Below are 17,090 nucleotides of genomic sequence, written 5' to 3'. Positions count from 1 at the left end.
CCAGATGTTAATGAACTACACATCCCAGGATGCTTTGCATTAGTTTTGCTATGTGGCCATGCTGGAACTGATGCAAGGCATGCTGGGATGTGTAGTTCATCAACATCTGGAGGGCCGGTGTTGCCCAGCCCTGGTCTAGACACTGTCTATCTAATAGTCTACAACCTTCTGCTGTACAGTCATGCCTGCTCTACAAACAGCAGTTTAACAACTCATATAAAGCAGCACAGCTGTTACTGATGTCTTGTTAGGCAAGTCCTAATTAGTATTATTTAGGTACTCTTTACCTAGCACGGCACCCACGATTTTGATCGTGGGCATCGCAGGTAAAAAAATTGCGGGCATTGAATGCACTAAAAATCGGGTGCGACGCGACCGACGCGATGCCCGCGATTTCCCATAGGGAACAATGTTAAATGTCTCAATTGACCCGATTTTACTGTTCAATGCCTCAATTGACCCGATTTTACTGTTCAATGCCTCAATTGACCCGATTTTTCCATAGGAAACGATGCTAAATGGCCCACAGAGGCCAAATAGGCACCCTGAAGTGTGAAATGGCCCCCACAATTGTTAACGCCACCCCACGATCAACGTCAACCCGAAGCGTGGCGAGCGCAGCGAGCCCGCGAGGGGCGGCGGTACGCGTCCTACGACCTTTTCATACCCCCACTATCCACGTCGGCGTGGAGTTGAGAATAGAATAGTGTGGCAAGCGCAGCGAGCCACCGAGCCCGAAGCGTGGCGAGCCCCGCGAGGGGACGCAGATACCTTCACAGGTAAACGCGTCCCTTCGCGGGCTTCACAGGTATCCGCGTCCCCTCGCTGCGCTCGCCACGCTTCGGGCTCGGTGGCTCGCTGCGCTCGCCACACTATTCTATTCTCAACTCCACGCCGACGTGGATAGTGGGGGTATGAAAAGGTCGTAGGACGCGTACCGCTGCGCTCGCCACGCTTCGGGTTCACGTTGATCGTGGGGTGGCGTTAACAATTGTGGGGGCCATTTCACACTTCAGGGTGCCTATTTGGCCTCTGTGGGCCATTTAACATTGTTTCCTATGGAAAAATCGGGTCAATTGAGGCATTGAACAGGAAAATCGGGTCAATTGAGACATTTAACATTGTTCCCTATGGGAAATCGCGGGCATCGCGTCGCACCCGATTTTTTAGTGCATTCAATGCCCGCGATGGGCGCCGTGCTAGGTAAAGAGTACCATTATTTATTAGAAAAGAAACCACCAAGGACCACTTGGTCGCAAGTATGATATTAGAAGGGCCTACAGGATATCACACACTACCTTCATGTAGCCACATGAGATCATTATGAGCACCAGCATGAAGTGTTCCAACAGAAGAATAATCTGCCACTGTTTAGAAAACTGGTGAGACAACACCATCCAACCATGAATTGTTATATAGAATATGACATCAAAAACAGTAGTAGTGTTGCCGGTACTTGTGCAGTTTCACGGCGCCAGTATGGCGCCGTGCGTCTGAGTCCCCTTGCGGGGCTCGGTGGCTCGCTACGCTATTTAAAATCAACTCCATGCCAACATGGATAGTTGGGGTATGAACTATCCATGTTTGCATGTAGTTAAGTTACTTTTTTTGACATATTTTGTGGCGAGCGTACACCCGGAAGTAGCACGATGCCATGCTGGCGCCGTGAAACTACACAAATACCGTGTTGCCAATTCTGGGATCGGTGGAATCCCAGATTTGATCCTAAAATTGGCAGGATTTGAATCAGGGGATTAGACTGCATGCGCAGTCTAATCCCGTTCATCATCCAAGCACCCACTCAAATGCTGCCCAGCCGTTCCTGACCCCAGCGTGGTCAGAGGTCATGCTGCACAGCCCGCCGGCTGCACACCTGCTCCAGGCAGCACCCCCACATGCCCATTTAAGTAAAAGGGCAGGGCGACTGGTTTGGGGGGGAGTGAGGGTGTTTTTTCACAGGCCAATCCTAGGAATCCCGGGATGCATGGAATTGGCATGCCTGATCAGTAGCTAAAGAACCAAATATGTAAAATAGCTATGGTTCCGAGTGTTGCCTATGACCTATGTAAGAGCGGTATGTGGCCTGTGTGATACCCGTTACCTATCAAACATGTCACTGTCTCCAGCACAATGATCTACATTAAAGCCAGAATGTAAAAACAGACAGTGTTCATGCTGAAATAGATGTTTGACAAGAAATAGTAAAAGCAGTATAAGGCATTGGTATGAGGGCAGACAGATTTACAGTTTTTAAAGCATAAATAAATCTAATTGTAGTTAGTTCTCCTGTAGACACAGTGTTTGTACCTGAATGTCTCTAGCCCGCTCATATGATTGATAAGCTACTTTCTCCTCCATGCTGGCCAGCTCTTGCTTCAGCAGTGTCATCTCATTCTGGTGCAGTTCTGTCAGGTCATTCAGCTGCTCTTCTAGACGTTCATACCTGTAAAGGGACAGGGCACAGAAGAATGCTGTTAGACACTGTACTTACAATGTTTTGGGAGGTTTTTGTAATTTTTACTGCTATACCTTTTATTTTTTTTTCACTGTAGTGGTGAAATTGCAAACTTTGCCATAAAGGGGAAAATCTCTGCTGTTACAAATACATGTGTTTTATGGGTACTTGTTTCCTAGCACGGCGCCCACGATATTCAGTCGTATGGCATTGTATTCAATTTAAAATTGTATACCATTGTATATGGCATACAATGCAATGCGATTTTAAATTGTATATACAATTTTAATTGTATAAGCACCTTAATAGGTGCTTACAATATTAAATGCACCCCCACGCCATCGCCACTATCAAAGGCAACCCGAAGCGTGGCGAGCGCAGCGAGCCCTTGAGGGGTGGTGGTACGCGTCCTCCGACCTTTACATACTCCCACTATCCACGTCGGCCTGGAGTTGATTTTATATAGTGAGCCACTGAGCCCGAAGCGTGGCGAGCGCAGCGAGCCGCGCGAGGGGACGCGTATTACTTCACATGTATTCCACGTCCCCTCTCGGGGATCGCCACACTTCGGGCTCGGTGGATCGCTGCGCTCGCCACACTATATAAAAGGAACTCCACGCCGACATGGATAATGGGGGTATGAAAAGGTCGAAGGACGCTTACCGACGCCCCTCACGGGCTCGCTACGCTCGCCACGCTTCGGGTTGGCATTAATAGTACGGGCGGCGTGGGGGTGCTTTTAACAATGTAAGCACCTATTACGGTGCTTATACAATTATTTATCTTATAGGGGGCACATTTATCATTGAAAACACCCATTAGGGTGCTTATACAATTTAAAATCGTATACCATTGTATATGCCATACAATTCGATGGTATACAATTTAAAATTGTATAACATCTGCTAACATCGTATCGCATACCATCGTATGCCTTATGGTATGCGATGCGATGGACGCTGTGCTAGGAAACAAGTACTGTTTTATGTTCTCATATTTTGTTTATAATAAACCACTTTACTACTCAGAAGCTAATAGTTACTTGCTGGCCAAGGACCCTCTTATAAACGTTGTGTTAATGTTATTCAAATCATTACTTTTATTTATCTTTCTAGGTTTAAGGACAATTAATGAGAAATCGGACATGCAAAGGTAAAGGGCCCCACACACAGCACAATTTTCAGGCACTTTCTGAGCGATTTTACTAAATCGCTCAGAAAATGCCTGAAAATGCATGTAAATCGCTGTGTATATAGCCCACACAGCGATTTACATGCACGCCCCCGCCGTTCTGAATCTGCACAAGATTCAGAATGGCCCAGTCAGTCAATTCATAACAGTCGCTGAGATGCTCCTGCTCATCTCCCGCATGTGTGGCGCGGGGATGAGCAGGGCCATCTGAGCGACTGTCATGCCGGAGCACGCTGCCCAGATGAAGCCCCGCTGCCACCTACCTTGAAGCCCCGCCGCCGCCTGGAAGCCTCGCCGCCGGAGCCCAGCTGAAGAGACGCTTCCTGGACCTGCCGGGTGCCGCGCCCGCCCTCTGCAGTCAGATGGAAGCTGCAGTGAGAGGACGCGACGCTGGAAGACACCGGAGTTGGTAAGTATTTTCTTTTTTTTTTTTACACTGTGCCACCAACGGTTGAGGGGAGAGAGGGATGCCACACTATACCACCAACGATTAAAACTTTTTATGGGGGACACTACCACCAACTATGAAACTGTGTATGTGTGTGTATATATATATATATATATATATATATATATATATATACTGTGTATGTGTATATATATATATATATATATATATATATATATATATGCAATAAGATCGCACTCCATACAAAAAATATGCAACCGCTGGGGTGACGTCCAGAACTTTCCTTACAAGAAACAAAGTCCATGTATATAGAGACCAAAAAGACACACTCTCCAGACTGTTTGATGCAAAATAAAAAGTTAGGCAACAAGGGCATCCATTTGGGGTGAAGCACAGCGTAGGAACCTGCTGTGCTTCACCCCAAATGGATGCCCTTGTTGCCTAACTCCTGAGGAAGGTCCTTTATGGACTGAAACGCTAACGTTGAGTACCCTTCTTTTTACATTGATGTCTATGTGAATACAAATACACAGCTTTTTATTTTGCATCAAACAGTCTGGAGAGTGTGTCTTTTTGGTCTATATATATATATATATATATATATATATATATATATATATATATATATATATATACTGTGTATGTGTGTGTATATATATATATATATATATATATATATATATAGCAGTCTGGGCAGGCACATCCAGAGTAGCCAGCTGTTAGCACAATGATCCGGTGCCCTCCAGAGTGGGGATCCACTGGTGTGGTCCACAGCGTTCTCCATTTATGCCTTGATAAAAAAGCCGAGGAGGCTTTGAAACGTTGGCTCATACTGCCTGTGTGCGGGTGAATTTATTTCTTTATCGCCGAGTGCCGCCATCCCCCCATCACCACTATATATATATATATATATATATATATATATATATATATATATATATATATATATATATATATATATATATATACACAGTATATATATACTGTGTGTGTGTGTGTGTGTGTATATATATATATATATATATATATATATATATATATATATATATATATATATACACAGTGCAGTTTGATGGCATGTGCGGCTGTGACAGTCGTGACAGATTTGAAATCTCCCATGCTGAATCTCCCAATTTGAATCTCTGACACAAATCTCTCTGTATGTGGCTCATTGTCTGAAATGAGCCACACAAGTGAAATCTCTTGTGCTGAATCTCCTGTTATGTATCTCTGGCACACATCTCTGCGTATGTAGGGCCCTTAAGCACTGAAGAGAAGAATGGACACACAGTTGTAAAAGAGGACAAAAGCTATTTATGTACAGGGATCACAGGACAGCACAGTGATTAGCAATGCTGCCTCAGAACACTGGGGTCATGACCCCAATTATCAATTCCAACCCACAGCCCTACCTGCATGGCATTTGTATGTTATGTCTGTGTTTACTGGTTTAAATCAGAGTGCTCTAGTTTTCTCTGACAGTCTGAGGACATACTTTTTGGTTGCCAACTATACATACTCCAGTGCTGTGTGTGTGTGTGTGTTGTGTTTGGGAGAGTTTTCATGTGTTAGAGGATTGATTCAAATTTGTATGCCAACCCCATGAGTGATTATCGGTGGTTGGTGCATGCATCTAGGTCGATGGTGTTGTGTGATGTTCGGTCGCAGAGAGGATTTATTCAGAAAGTGATTACCAGTCAGGGGACGGTTTAGGGGAATTAGTGGGTTATTCTGGTTCACTTGCAAAGGCAAATTCACTCTCTAATGGACAATCCATGTGCACTGCAGGTGGGGCTGTTGTAACATGTGCAGAGAGAGCTAGATTTGTGTGGGGTTTGTACTTCAAACTGATATCTATATTGCAGTGTAAAAATAAAGCAGCCAGTATTTACCCTGCACATAAACAAAATAACACGCAAATATAACTCTCTCAGCACATGTTACATCAGCCCTACCTGCAGTGCAGAATGGTTTGGTCCATTATAGAGTGAATTTGCCTTTGAGAGTGAAGCAGAATAACCCCCTTAATCCAGAATGGCAGAAAAAATGAATACACGTCACTACCATTTATGGGGTGTGTCTCAGCCATTGCCTGCGCCCCTGTACGCTCTGACATTCAACTTACCGCGGCTTTGCTGCACGACCATACAGTAGGGCTACTCAGGAGAATGATGATCAAAGGATCTGTGAGCAAATCTTTGTACACAGCTGCTGGGACTCAAAAAGCCACCAGTGGGAATCTCAATACATATGCAGGCAGGTGCGACATTTTCATATTTTCACACAGTATCTGTGCATATATTTGCAACTGCAGTGGCATTAGCATACAATGCAATTCACCTGCAATTTGGGATCTTTTTCTGCGACTGTGGTGATCAATCCCAGGAAGAGAGCCCACATTGCAGGTGATTGTCCACAGGTCCGATGCGAAACGTGGTCCTGAGCGCATCACACCAGAGCCTTCAAGTCGCATTGGCTGCACAAGCAATATATCGCATGCAAAAGGACCGCCGCCTCGACCTTCTCAGGCAGCTCAAGTGGGGATTGACGGCGACACTCCCACAAGACAGAAGAGTTTTCTCCCAGAAACGCCCATTTCATAGAGAAGGAGATAGATCAACAAATGGATCAATCCCTAGACACTAGCAACCTCTCTCTTACTGGCGCATGTACAGTGCGCTGAAATCCATGAGATTGGAGCATATTATGAATTGCATTAAACTCAGAATTAGCCCATTGGAGTGCAAATATGCAATCAACACATTTCTATACACTTTTTGAAGGACGTCTTAATATGTATCAGATCTATATTACTATGTAGCAACTTGCAAGTGAGACAATGCGAAGTGCAGACAAAAGGCAGGAATCTGGGAAGTGACCTAGACTGGGGATAATGAAGTTGTATCACATTAGCACAGGGGGGCGACTGACTCACAGTTTAACCATCCAGACAGCAGCTGCAATGTAAACATCATTTCCCATCAAGATAAGTAACTGCTTCCTCCCTGAGACAAATTCATTCAGTAGCACACATATACAGACAGTACATGATACAAACAAAGTATTAATAATAAACACACACACAAATAAGATATACTGGCATCCAGTGAGGGTCACACTGCACTCCCTCTCCACAGTGGGCACATATACAGTACAGGCATATCACTTACCATCCAAAACTGATTTATCTTCTTATAGAAATATATCATCAACTACACCCAACCATTTTGCCCCTTTTAGTTGCAGTATATGGCACTTTCTTAATAACATATCTTAGCTCGCCACACACCAGCAGCTCCAGTATTCCTCAATGCCTCTCTCCAGGACAATCTTGCTCGCTTTTCTGATGGCGTGGTAATGCAGGTCTGCACAGAATTAATTCATTTCCCTTCATGCCATCTATACCTTAACCCTGTAATGCCTGTGGATGTAGGGTCTGATGTAGCACCTGATGTAGTGTCTGTGGATGCAAGGCCTGATGTAGTGCCTGTGGATGTAGGGTCTGTTGTAGTGCCTGTGGATGTAGGGTCTGATGTACCAACTGTAATATAGGGCATGATATACTGTAGTGCCTGTGGATGTAGGGTCTGATGTAGCACCTGTGATATAGGGCATGATGTAGTGTCTGCGGATGTAAGGCCTGATGTAGTGCCTGTGGATGTAGGGTCTGATGCAGTGTCTGATGTTCCAACTGTAATATAGGGCATGATATACTGTAGTGCCTGTGGATGTAGGGTCTGATGTAGCACCTGTGATATAGGGCATTATGTAGTGCCTGAGGACGCAGAGCCTGATGTAGTGCCTATGGATGTAGGATCTGATGTAGCACCTGTAATATAGGGCATGATATAGTGCCTGAGGATGCAGGGAATTATGTAGTGTCCAAGAATGTAAGGCACTACATCATTCCCTACAACCTTGGGCACTACATCATGTCATATCACAGGTGTCCAAGGATGTAGGGCTTGATGTAGTTCCTGTGGATGTTGAGCCCAATGCCCGATGTAGCATCTTTGGATGTAGGTTGTGATGTAGCACCTGTGACTGTAGACCATTATGTAATGTCTGTGCATGTAGGGCCTGATTTAGAGCCTGTGGATGTAGAGTCTGATGTAGTGCCTTCTGACATCTGCTGTGATGTAGGGCATGATGTAGTGCATGTGGATGTAAGGCATGATATAGTCCTCTTGGCTGTAGGGCATTATGTGGTGTCTGAGTATGTAAGGCATGAAGTAGTGCCTGTGGATTTAGGGCCTTACGTAGCACCTGTAATTTAGTGCCTGTGGATGTACAATAGTGCCTGTAGATTCAGGGCATGATGTAGTTCCCATGGCCTGATGTAGTTTCCATGGATGCAGGGCCTGATGAAGTGCCCATGGATGTAGCGCTTGCTTGAACGCCTGAAGTAATGCCTGTGGATGTAGGGTCTGACGTGTTCCCTTGGGATCCATGGCCTGATTTGGTGCTTGTGTATGTAGGGTCTGATGTATTCCCTTTGGATTCAGAGCCTTGTGTTGTGCCTGTATATGTGTACAGTTATGTAGTGCCTGTGAATGTAGGGCTTAATGTAGTGCCAATGGATGTAGGACCTGATTTAGTGCCCATGGATGTAGGACCTGATTTAGTCACTATGGATGTAGGGCCCGATGTAGTGCCTGAGGATGGCCGGCCTGATGTAGTGTTGACCTGGTAAATCATTTGACTCTGTCTGCCTATTGACTGCCACACCCACAACCATAATTAAAATGTGGGTGTATGTAGTGCACATGCATAATGTGACCAGTTTCATTTCTACATGGTGTATATAGACTGGTCTGGATTTGAAATTGGTATAATGGCCTTTTTTCCCTTACAGAGTTCATGAGCAGGTCAGAGTTTAGGTTACTACACGTAGGCATAATGAGATTTTTGGCTCATACTGTGTGGCATAATGTGACTTTTGGCTGAGAGAGAGAGAGATCTGTATAGATGGATATATAGATAGATATACAAAGATATTTAATTCTGTATACTTTTTATATGGTACAGGTTTACATTTTCATGTATTTTCATATGGAAATGTACTGACCATCAACAGCCTGATTATCGGTGCCATATTTGGGAATTGTATTTAGTATGCATAGTGAAATCAGATCTGTGACTGTCCTACAGCACCAACCTGTAGCGTTCCTCTTGAAGACACTGTGTCATGTAGCTATAATCTCGTTGTAGCTGTGATTTCAAGTCTTCCATTGAATCCTCAAGATGGCTCTGTCCATCTTTTATCTCACACAGTTCCTCCAGGATGGCATCAAAACCTCCATGATGGCCATGATGATGTCCATCCAAAGTGTTAGACCTTGGGCTACCAGGTCCTGCAGGTCCAGCCCCAGAGTTACTTCCTGCCCCAGCTGACCCAGAGGTAGCACTTGAGCACTCATCATCACTTCCATACTTGGGACTTGGTGCCAAAGTAACACTGCCACTCAGTGCTCTCGTGCCCCCTTGGCCTTCACCATCCTCTTCCATACCATCTTTCAGATGTGGTATGTTATCAGCACTTCCAAATTTGTTGCGGATAAGGCTGGCAAACTCCCTGGGCTTTGACACCACTGCTGTGTGTGTGACCTGAGATAGGCCAGAAAGTCCCCCCTTTACACCTTCAACTACTCCTCCTCCAAATCCACTAATGCCTGCTCGTACATTGGCTCCCACATCTTTCAGTCCTTGCTGCATGTCCCTCAAGACATCCTTTGGCTGTCGCGATATGCCATTCTGCTCAATTTCTTTCAGTTTCTTGTGATAATGTTCCAACTTCTTGTGCAGCTGAGCAATGGTCTGTGCAGACTTCTGATTCTTCTTCTCAAATACCTGGTGTAGAAGGAAAGAGCAAAAAGAACATAAAAAAGTAAATTCACCAAACTACTGAATAACAAAAAGATATAAATGTATATTAGAGCATTGGACCCACACATAAACATACCTAAAGGCACATTAATACAAACTATCAAAGAGCATAACATTAGGCGGGGTATTGAGGGGCAGATTTATTAAGCTTGGAGAAGAGATAAACTGGACATAAAGCACCAGCCAATCATCTCCCAACTGTCTTTTTCAAACACAGCTGATTGGCTGCTGCTTTATCTCCTTTTACCTTTTCTCCGCTTTATCTCCAGTTTATCTCTTCTCCAAGCTTAATAAATCTGCCCCTCAATCTCCACCGCTATTTCCAACAGGGAATTCGATGCAGTCTTGGGAATCCGGTTCCTCCGGAATGTAAAATAGGGCGAGCGGCCGGCGTGGGGGTTAAACGGTTGCTTGTTTTCGGTGATCCCCACCATTTAACCCCCTCGCCGGCCGTATTGAATACGGCCCTTTAAGTGCCAAGTGAATTTGTCAAAACAGATGTGAAAATTGCCAAGCAAACATTTTTATTAATCATAATGACCTGTAATGTTTACCTTATATAGGAAATATAATATTTTTCTACACAACATTTTTTATTTGACTTTATATAACAAATGTGAGCGATGCTGGAAGTTTTTGCGGATATTTTGAACATCTCTCACAGAGATGTTGGCATTAAACGGTTTAAATGTAAAAAGGAATATCTCATATATCCAGCAGCAGCATAGTGTCAAATTAAATTATGCATCCGAGACCTCTAAAGCACCTGATTATGTCTTATCTTGAAGATAAAACATAGCTTCTGATTGGTGGCCCAACTACTAACTAGAAGGGCTGCCTTATTTGGAATCATTGAGTGTCCAGGTTTCCTTGCAGGAAGTCGTGTATTTAAAAAAAAAAAAAGATTATTATTTATGTCTGGTCAAGCCAGGAACGAGAGAGCAGGCAAGTATTAAGGGACATTAACAGAAATTATTTTAATGGAGCTGTGTTCCCTTTTCATCATTAAATGAAGGTACAACTTTTTATATGGTGGCTCTACTTCTATTATTTTTGTTAAAAGAGGGACTACATTATATTTTAAAAAGGTCACATATTACTATTAGTAGAAGTAGTATCATCAGCATCAGGAGGCACACAACTTTTACTTATACAGTACTAACTAGTGGGTATAATTGACTTTTATATGTGCCTATTACCCATAGACCATGGATTCCAGGACTGCTATGTATGCTTGTTAAGTAGTAGGGGCCGCTTGTTCTGTTATCAATCATTAGATTTTCATAGGTTTTTATATATATACATTTTGGGATTAACACAAAGTTGGTTAATATTTTATTATTATTATATGTTAATATGTTGTATATTTTCACATTGTGACGGCGCCATATGCAGAGTAAACATGTACGCACTATGCAAAGTTGTATGAAGTCATACCTATTTTGAACCTATCAAAAGAGGCATACCTGGAATCTGGCAGAGCTCTCTCACATAGGCAAAGTTCCGTGTTAACATGTTGGCACAACTGCAGGCTATGCCGACCTGGAGTAAGTGTATTGAAGGCAAACTCTTTGCACCTAATGTAGGGTGCACAGGATGCATTCAGCACCCGGAAGGTCAGGATGCTGGTGTTCAGTATACTGACATCCCTACTGCCTTCAGAAGACTGGCGACAGATCTCCAAAATGGTTAGGATGCCGAAGCCAGAATACTGACAGCCGATGTCTCGATCGGTGAATATTTTGGTTGGGTTAGGGTCTGGTCGGGTAAGCTGGGTTAGGTTTAGGCAATGAGGGGGGGGGGGGGGCGGCTTAGGGTTAGGCTGTGGGGAGCAGAAGGTTAGGTTTAGGCACCTAAGAGGGGGGTTAGAATCAGGCTGCGGGTGAGGGGCATTAGATTTAGGCGCGGGGGGGGGGGCGGTTTGGAGGTTAGGCACTTGCAGGGAGGGTCAGGGTCAAGCTGTGGGGGGCTGCTAGTAGGGAGGCTTAGGAGGGCCTTAGTGTACTTACCTGACCCCTATCAGGATTCCCTCCTAAAGGATGCCAGCGTCTGTACTCTGACTGCCGGCATCCTGACCGCCAATCATCCGTATGTATCCTGGGTGCGCATTTCGCACACTGATGATGACTAGTAACAAAGCAAGCATACACATAAGAGTAATATGCCGCATAATATGTACAATTACACATGTGCCATATACACAAATTTCCCATGCACATAATACAGAAACATCATTGCCCTGATTCCATCAAGATCATACCCATTTTATAGGTTACATAGAAACATAGAATTTGACGGCAGATAAGAACCATTTGGCCCATCTAGTCTGCCCCTTTTTTTACCCTTCAGGTAAACTCAACCCTTTTTAATCCTTATTTCTTTGTAAGGATATTCATATGCCTATCCCAAGCATGTTTAAATTGTTCTACTGTCTTAGCCTCTACCACCTCTGATGGGTTATATGTTTTAATCAAGAAAATATGCATACAAATAAGCAGGGGTGAAAGTGAGCCAGAACAGGGTGGAACTGCGTTCCGTCAGTTCCATTTTGGTGGCGGAATGGTTCCACCTCCATCCACTCACCTTGCCCCGCTCAGGGTCGACCCTATGATTAAGCGCCGCAGTGATCAGGGCACACCGATGGCAGCAATGCATGACACGGACAGTGCTTTTACATTTAAAATTTGGCACTGTCTGTAAGCCGCTTGGAGCAAAGAACCCCTCTCCCTGAACATGTAACCCCTGGCCCTGTGTATGTAACCCCTGGCCCTGTGTATGTAACCCCTGGCCCTGTGTATGTAACCCCTGGCCCTGTGTATGTAACCCCTGGCCCTGTGTATGTAACCCCTGGCCCTGTGCATGAAACCCGTCACTGTGCATGAAACCCCTGTCACTGTGCATGAAACCCCTGTCACTGTGCATGAAACCCCTGGCACTGTGCATGTAACTCCTGGCACTGTGCATGTAACCCGTGGCACTGTGCATGTAACCCGTGGCACTGTGCATGTAACCCCTGGCACTATGCATGTAACCCCTGGCACTATGCATGTAACAGAAAAAAACAAGAGTGTACCAGCGCTGGCTGAAATAATATGAAAAAAATGTAAAAATACGATAGGAACGGTAGCTTTTACAATAAACAGATTTAACCCCTTCCCGACGAGGCCTTTTTTGTTAATTTTTTTTTTTTTTTTCCTCCTCGCGTTCAAATAAGCGTAACTTTTTTAATTTTCCGGCTATATAGACACATGAGGGCTTTTTTTTTGCGGGACAAGTTGTACTTTTTAATGGTACCATTTACTATACCGTATAATATTCTGGGGAATCAGGAAATAATTCAATGTGGGGTAAAAAAGAAAAAAAACGCAATTCCACAATTTTGCGCTGGTTACAGGTTTTTTTTTGGAGTTCATAGTTCGTTTAAAATGATGGGTTATCTTTATTCTATGGGTCGTTACGATTCCGGTGATACCAAACTTATATAGTTTTCGTTATGTTTTACCACTAAAAAAAAAAATAGAAACTTTTACGGTTTTTCTAATTTGCGTCGCGTCGCCATGTTCTGCGGCTTATAACTTTTTTATTTTTCCACCTACGGACCTGGGTGAGGGCTCATTTTTTGCGGGCTGAAGTGTACTTTTTAATTAATACCATTATGGGATATGGGCGACTTTTTGATCTCTTTTAGTTATTTTTTTTTGGGTAGGCGATGCGACCAAAAAACGTAGTTTTGGCATTGGGAATTATTTTCCGTTTACGCCTTTAACCGTGCGGGATAACTAATGTTATATTTTAATAGATCGGACTTTTAGGAACGCGGCGATACCAAATATGTTTATTTTTTTTATTTTTTATTTATTTTTATTTGTGAAATGGGGAAAGGGGGGTGATTTGAACTTTTAATATTTTTTTATTTTTTTTTTATTTTTAAACTTATTTTTTTTTTTTTTTTTACTTTTACTACAAGGCCCCCTAGTGTACTTGACCACTAGGGGGGCGCGATCGCCTGTACTAGGTTCAGCCATAGAGCTCTATGGCTGAACATAGTGATTTTCAGCACTTCCTATTACATCCTGCCTCAGGCAGGATGTAATAGGTATGCTGACACGGCCAGCACAGGGGTCTACATTAGACCCCTGGCTGCCATGGCAACCGATCGGCACCCTCCGATCTCGCCGCGGGGGGCCCCGATCGGTGCCGGAGGGGGGCGCCCCCCCTCCGATCAGCTATTTAAGCACTGCGGGCGCTTTGCCCGCGGTGCTTAAAGGGTTAAACGGCCACGATCGGCGAACTCGCCGCTCGTGGCCGTGAGAGCAGGTACCTGGCTGTAATATACAGCCATTACCAGCTCTCTTTCAAGCCAGCTCACTCCGTGAGCTGGCTTGATTCCCCCGCAACCGACATATGACGTAAATGTACGTCATATGTCGGGAAAGGGTTAATATACTAAAAATTATATATGGAGTTCTATACTATGAAACAGAAGTACAAATATTGCCGAGCATACTATCATCAGATATTTTGTTCTAGACTGTGATATCTCCAATGTGCAAAATAGCAGCAAATGAATACCAGGTGGCCAATTTTTGTGCCAAAAGCAAAGTTCAATTGTGAAGAATGGAATGATGTTAATTCTTCTTGAGTGGGTGTAGGTTGACCTGGATGACTGTGCAAGTATGACGCCTCCTCGGATAGGCTGACTTGTGATTGTGCTCTTTAATTGTATTTGTACCTATGTTTCATACTATGGAATGCCATATATAATTGTTAGTATATTAAAATCGGTTTATTGTAAAAGATACCGTTCCTATTGTATTTGACTTTTTTTTTCATATTATTTCAGCCAGCGCTGGTACACTCTTGGTTTTTTCTTGTATAGCTCATTTGGGACTGACAACCCTAGTACCAGCTGCAGAGTAGCGCACCAATCACATTCTTTCTTTCTACTGTGCATGTAACACCTGGCACTGAGCATGAAACCCCTGGCATCGAGTAAGAAAACCAATGTAGGTATGTGACACTCATGTGGCATAATATTTAATGGGCATAACCGTGTGTGACATATTGTGTAATGGGCATTATGGTGTGTGGCATCATGTGTAATGGGCATTACCGTGTGCACAATCCTGTCCAACAAATCCATGCCCTAAATTTTTACTGAACGCCAGCGGCGCGCACTGTTAAGATTTTTTTAAGGTGTTGAGTTGTTTTGCACCATGGGGCATAATTTGAATTAGGGGTGGTATTATGTGGCCCACATTATTCTTTTCATGGGTCTGTGGGAAATGTAAAACTTGCAGGGGCGAGCCTTACACCACAGCACCACCCTGGCTGTGACATATTAAAACGGGTGTGGTATAACACACCGACAGTCGGGACTCCGACAGTCATTAGCGGGATGTCAGAATCCCAACTGCACAGCGGGGGGAGCGCAATAAATCCCCTTGTGGGTTCGCTGCGCTCTCCACGCTGCAGGCATGGTGGTGAGCTGCGCTCGACATTTATTTTATTCTCCCTCTGTGGGGGTCATGGACCCCCACGAGGGAGCAGTCGGGATTCCGATGTCGGAGTAATGACTGTCGGAATCCCGACTGTCGGTGAGACATCCGGCACCCATTAAAACAGCGTGGCTTAAAAATGCAGCTACAATAGAAAATGATTGGTGAAAAAGAAAATAGAAATAAACACTAAAAAAAATTATATTTTGTAGTCAAATATTCTTAAATATTAATATTTTAGTTTTTTTTGTCATTTAAAAAATACTTTTTCAAAATTGTTTTCAATAATATATTTTAAAATAACTTATAAAGAACCAATTTTTACTCTACTACACTTCTATACTGTAGAACTCGGTTCTCAGGACCCCACACAGGTCAAATTTTCCATGTCACCCGGCAGGTGCACAGTGTATCACCAACTGTCACATTTTAAAAATCCACAAGTGACCTGGAAAACATGGACTGTTAGGGGATCTGAGTGGGAACCTGTGCTGTATAATAACACCAGTCTTATTTTATTTGTACACTCTTTTAACCATTTTGCCGTCAGGGCTCCATGCCAAATGGTTCAGTTAAGAATACTATATGGATTATTTTTTTCCTCAAGGCCAGACTGAACATTTTGTTGAAGACATATAAATATAGTATCTTGTTTATTTATCAGTGATAGATGAGGAGAACAAAATAACTTTATTTTTCTAACTTTACAAAGGAAATTCAACACCCTTGTACATATGTACATATGCAGTGTTTGGTTGTATTCCCCTTGTTTGAGTGATTGGCCGCTGATGCAGAAAGTGACGCACACCAAGTTAGTTTCTACAATATATGAAGGGTTAGTAGGCACATCTCACATGTATTCTCAGTATTGTTACTCTTGGAAGCAATATACAGCAGGTGGCTATGAGAACATACTTGACATGATGTTGGCGTGAATGGAGTTTACCAGATGTAAGGAAGGAGTAGAGGGGCATAATGAACATATGGAGTATGAAATATTATTTTGTAAAGAATTCAAAATGTAATAAGGAATTTTGAAACTTGTAGAAAAAATTGTATATGTGTTACAATTAGGGTGGCCAATTCCGGGATAGGTGGGATCCAGGGATTTGGCCCCAAAAACATCAGGATTTCAACCCCGGGATTGGAGTTTCCAATCCCGGGATTTCAGGATTAGACTGCACATGCGCAGTCTAATGCCGGGCAGCGTTTAAGCACTGGCTCAGATGCTGCCTGGCTGTTCCCGAAGCCAGGCCTGCGGCTCTGCGCAGCGTGATGGTCAGAGGACAAGCTGCGCAGGCTGAAAAGCTGCTCTACCCACCCACGGGCCCGCCCATCGCTCCCCGGCCCAGCACTCAGACAAGCCTCCAGCTACCCGGCGCCAAGCTCCAGCTCCCTGGCGCCCAGCCAGCGGCCGCACTTCCGACAGAATAGCTGCCCAGCCAGGCTGCCACCCCCCCCCCGGCACTGGGCTCACAGCCGCCTGCCCGCATAGCTCCCTGTCTGCTAAAACCGGGCATAATATTAACTAGGGCACTATTATAGGGCATAATATTAACTGGGGCATAACTATGGAGCATACAATGAACAACAGCTGCAGAGAGGTGGGTCTACAAATGCATACTGTATGTCCAATTCTTCAAATCTGGGA

At 44.0% G+C, this 17,090-nt stretch overlaps 1 protein-coding gene across 3 annotated transcripts in view; it reads right to left on the bottom strand.

Moving 5' to 3' along the window:
- TMCC2 (transmembrane and coiled-coil domain family 2) overlaps positions 1-17,090 on the bottom strand; it is a 61,743-nt gene that overhangs the window by 3,381 nt on the left and 41,272 nt on the right. For all 3 annotated transcript variants that reach the window (XM_083172994.1, XM_083172991.1, XM_083172992.1), the window contains 2 exons: positions 9,214-9,905; positions 2,308-2,443 (listed from right to left, as the gene is read on the bottom strand). In XM_083172994.1, coding sequence (XP_083029120.1) covers positions 2,308-2,443; positions 9,214-9,905 — 828 coding nt within the window. The remainder of the gene's footprint in view (positions 1-2,307; positions 2,444-9,213; positions 9,906-17,090) is intronic.

Source organism: Crinia signifera, chromosome 2, assembly GCF_055691185.1.
Source record: "Crinia signifera chromosome 2, ASM5569118v1, whole genome shotgun sequence".
In the NCBI taxonomy this organism is placed as follows: domain Eukaryota; kingdom Metazoa; phylum Chordata; class Amphibia; order Anura; family Myobatrachidae; genus Crinia; species Crinia signifera.
This window is presented reverse-complemented; position numbering and strand designations above follow the sequence as displayed.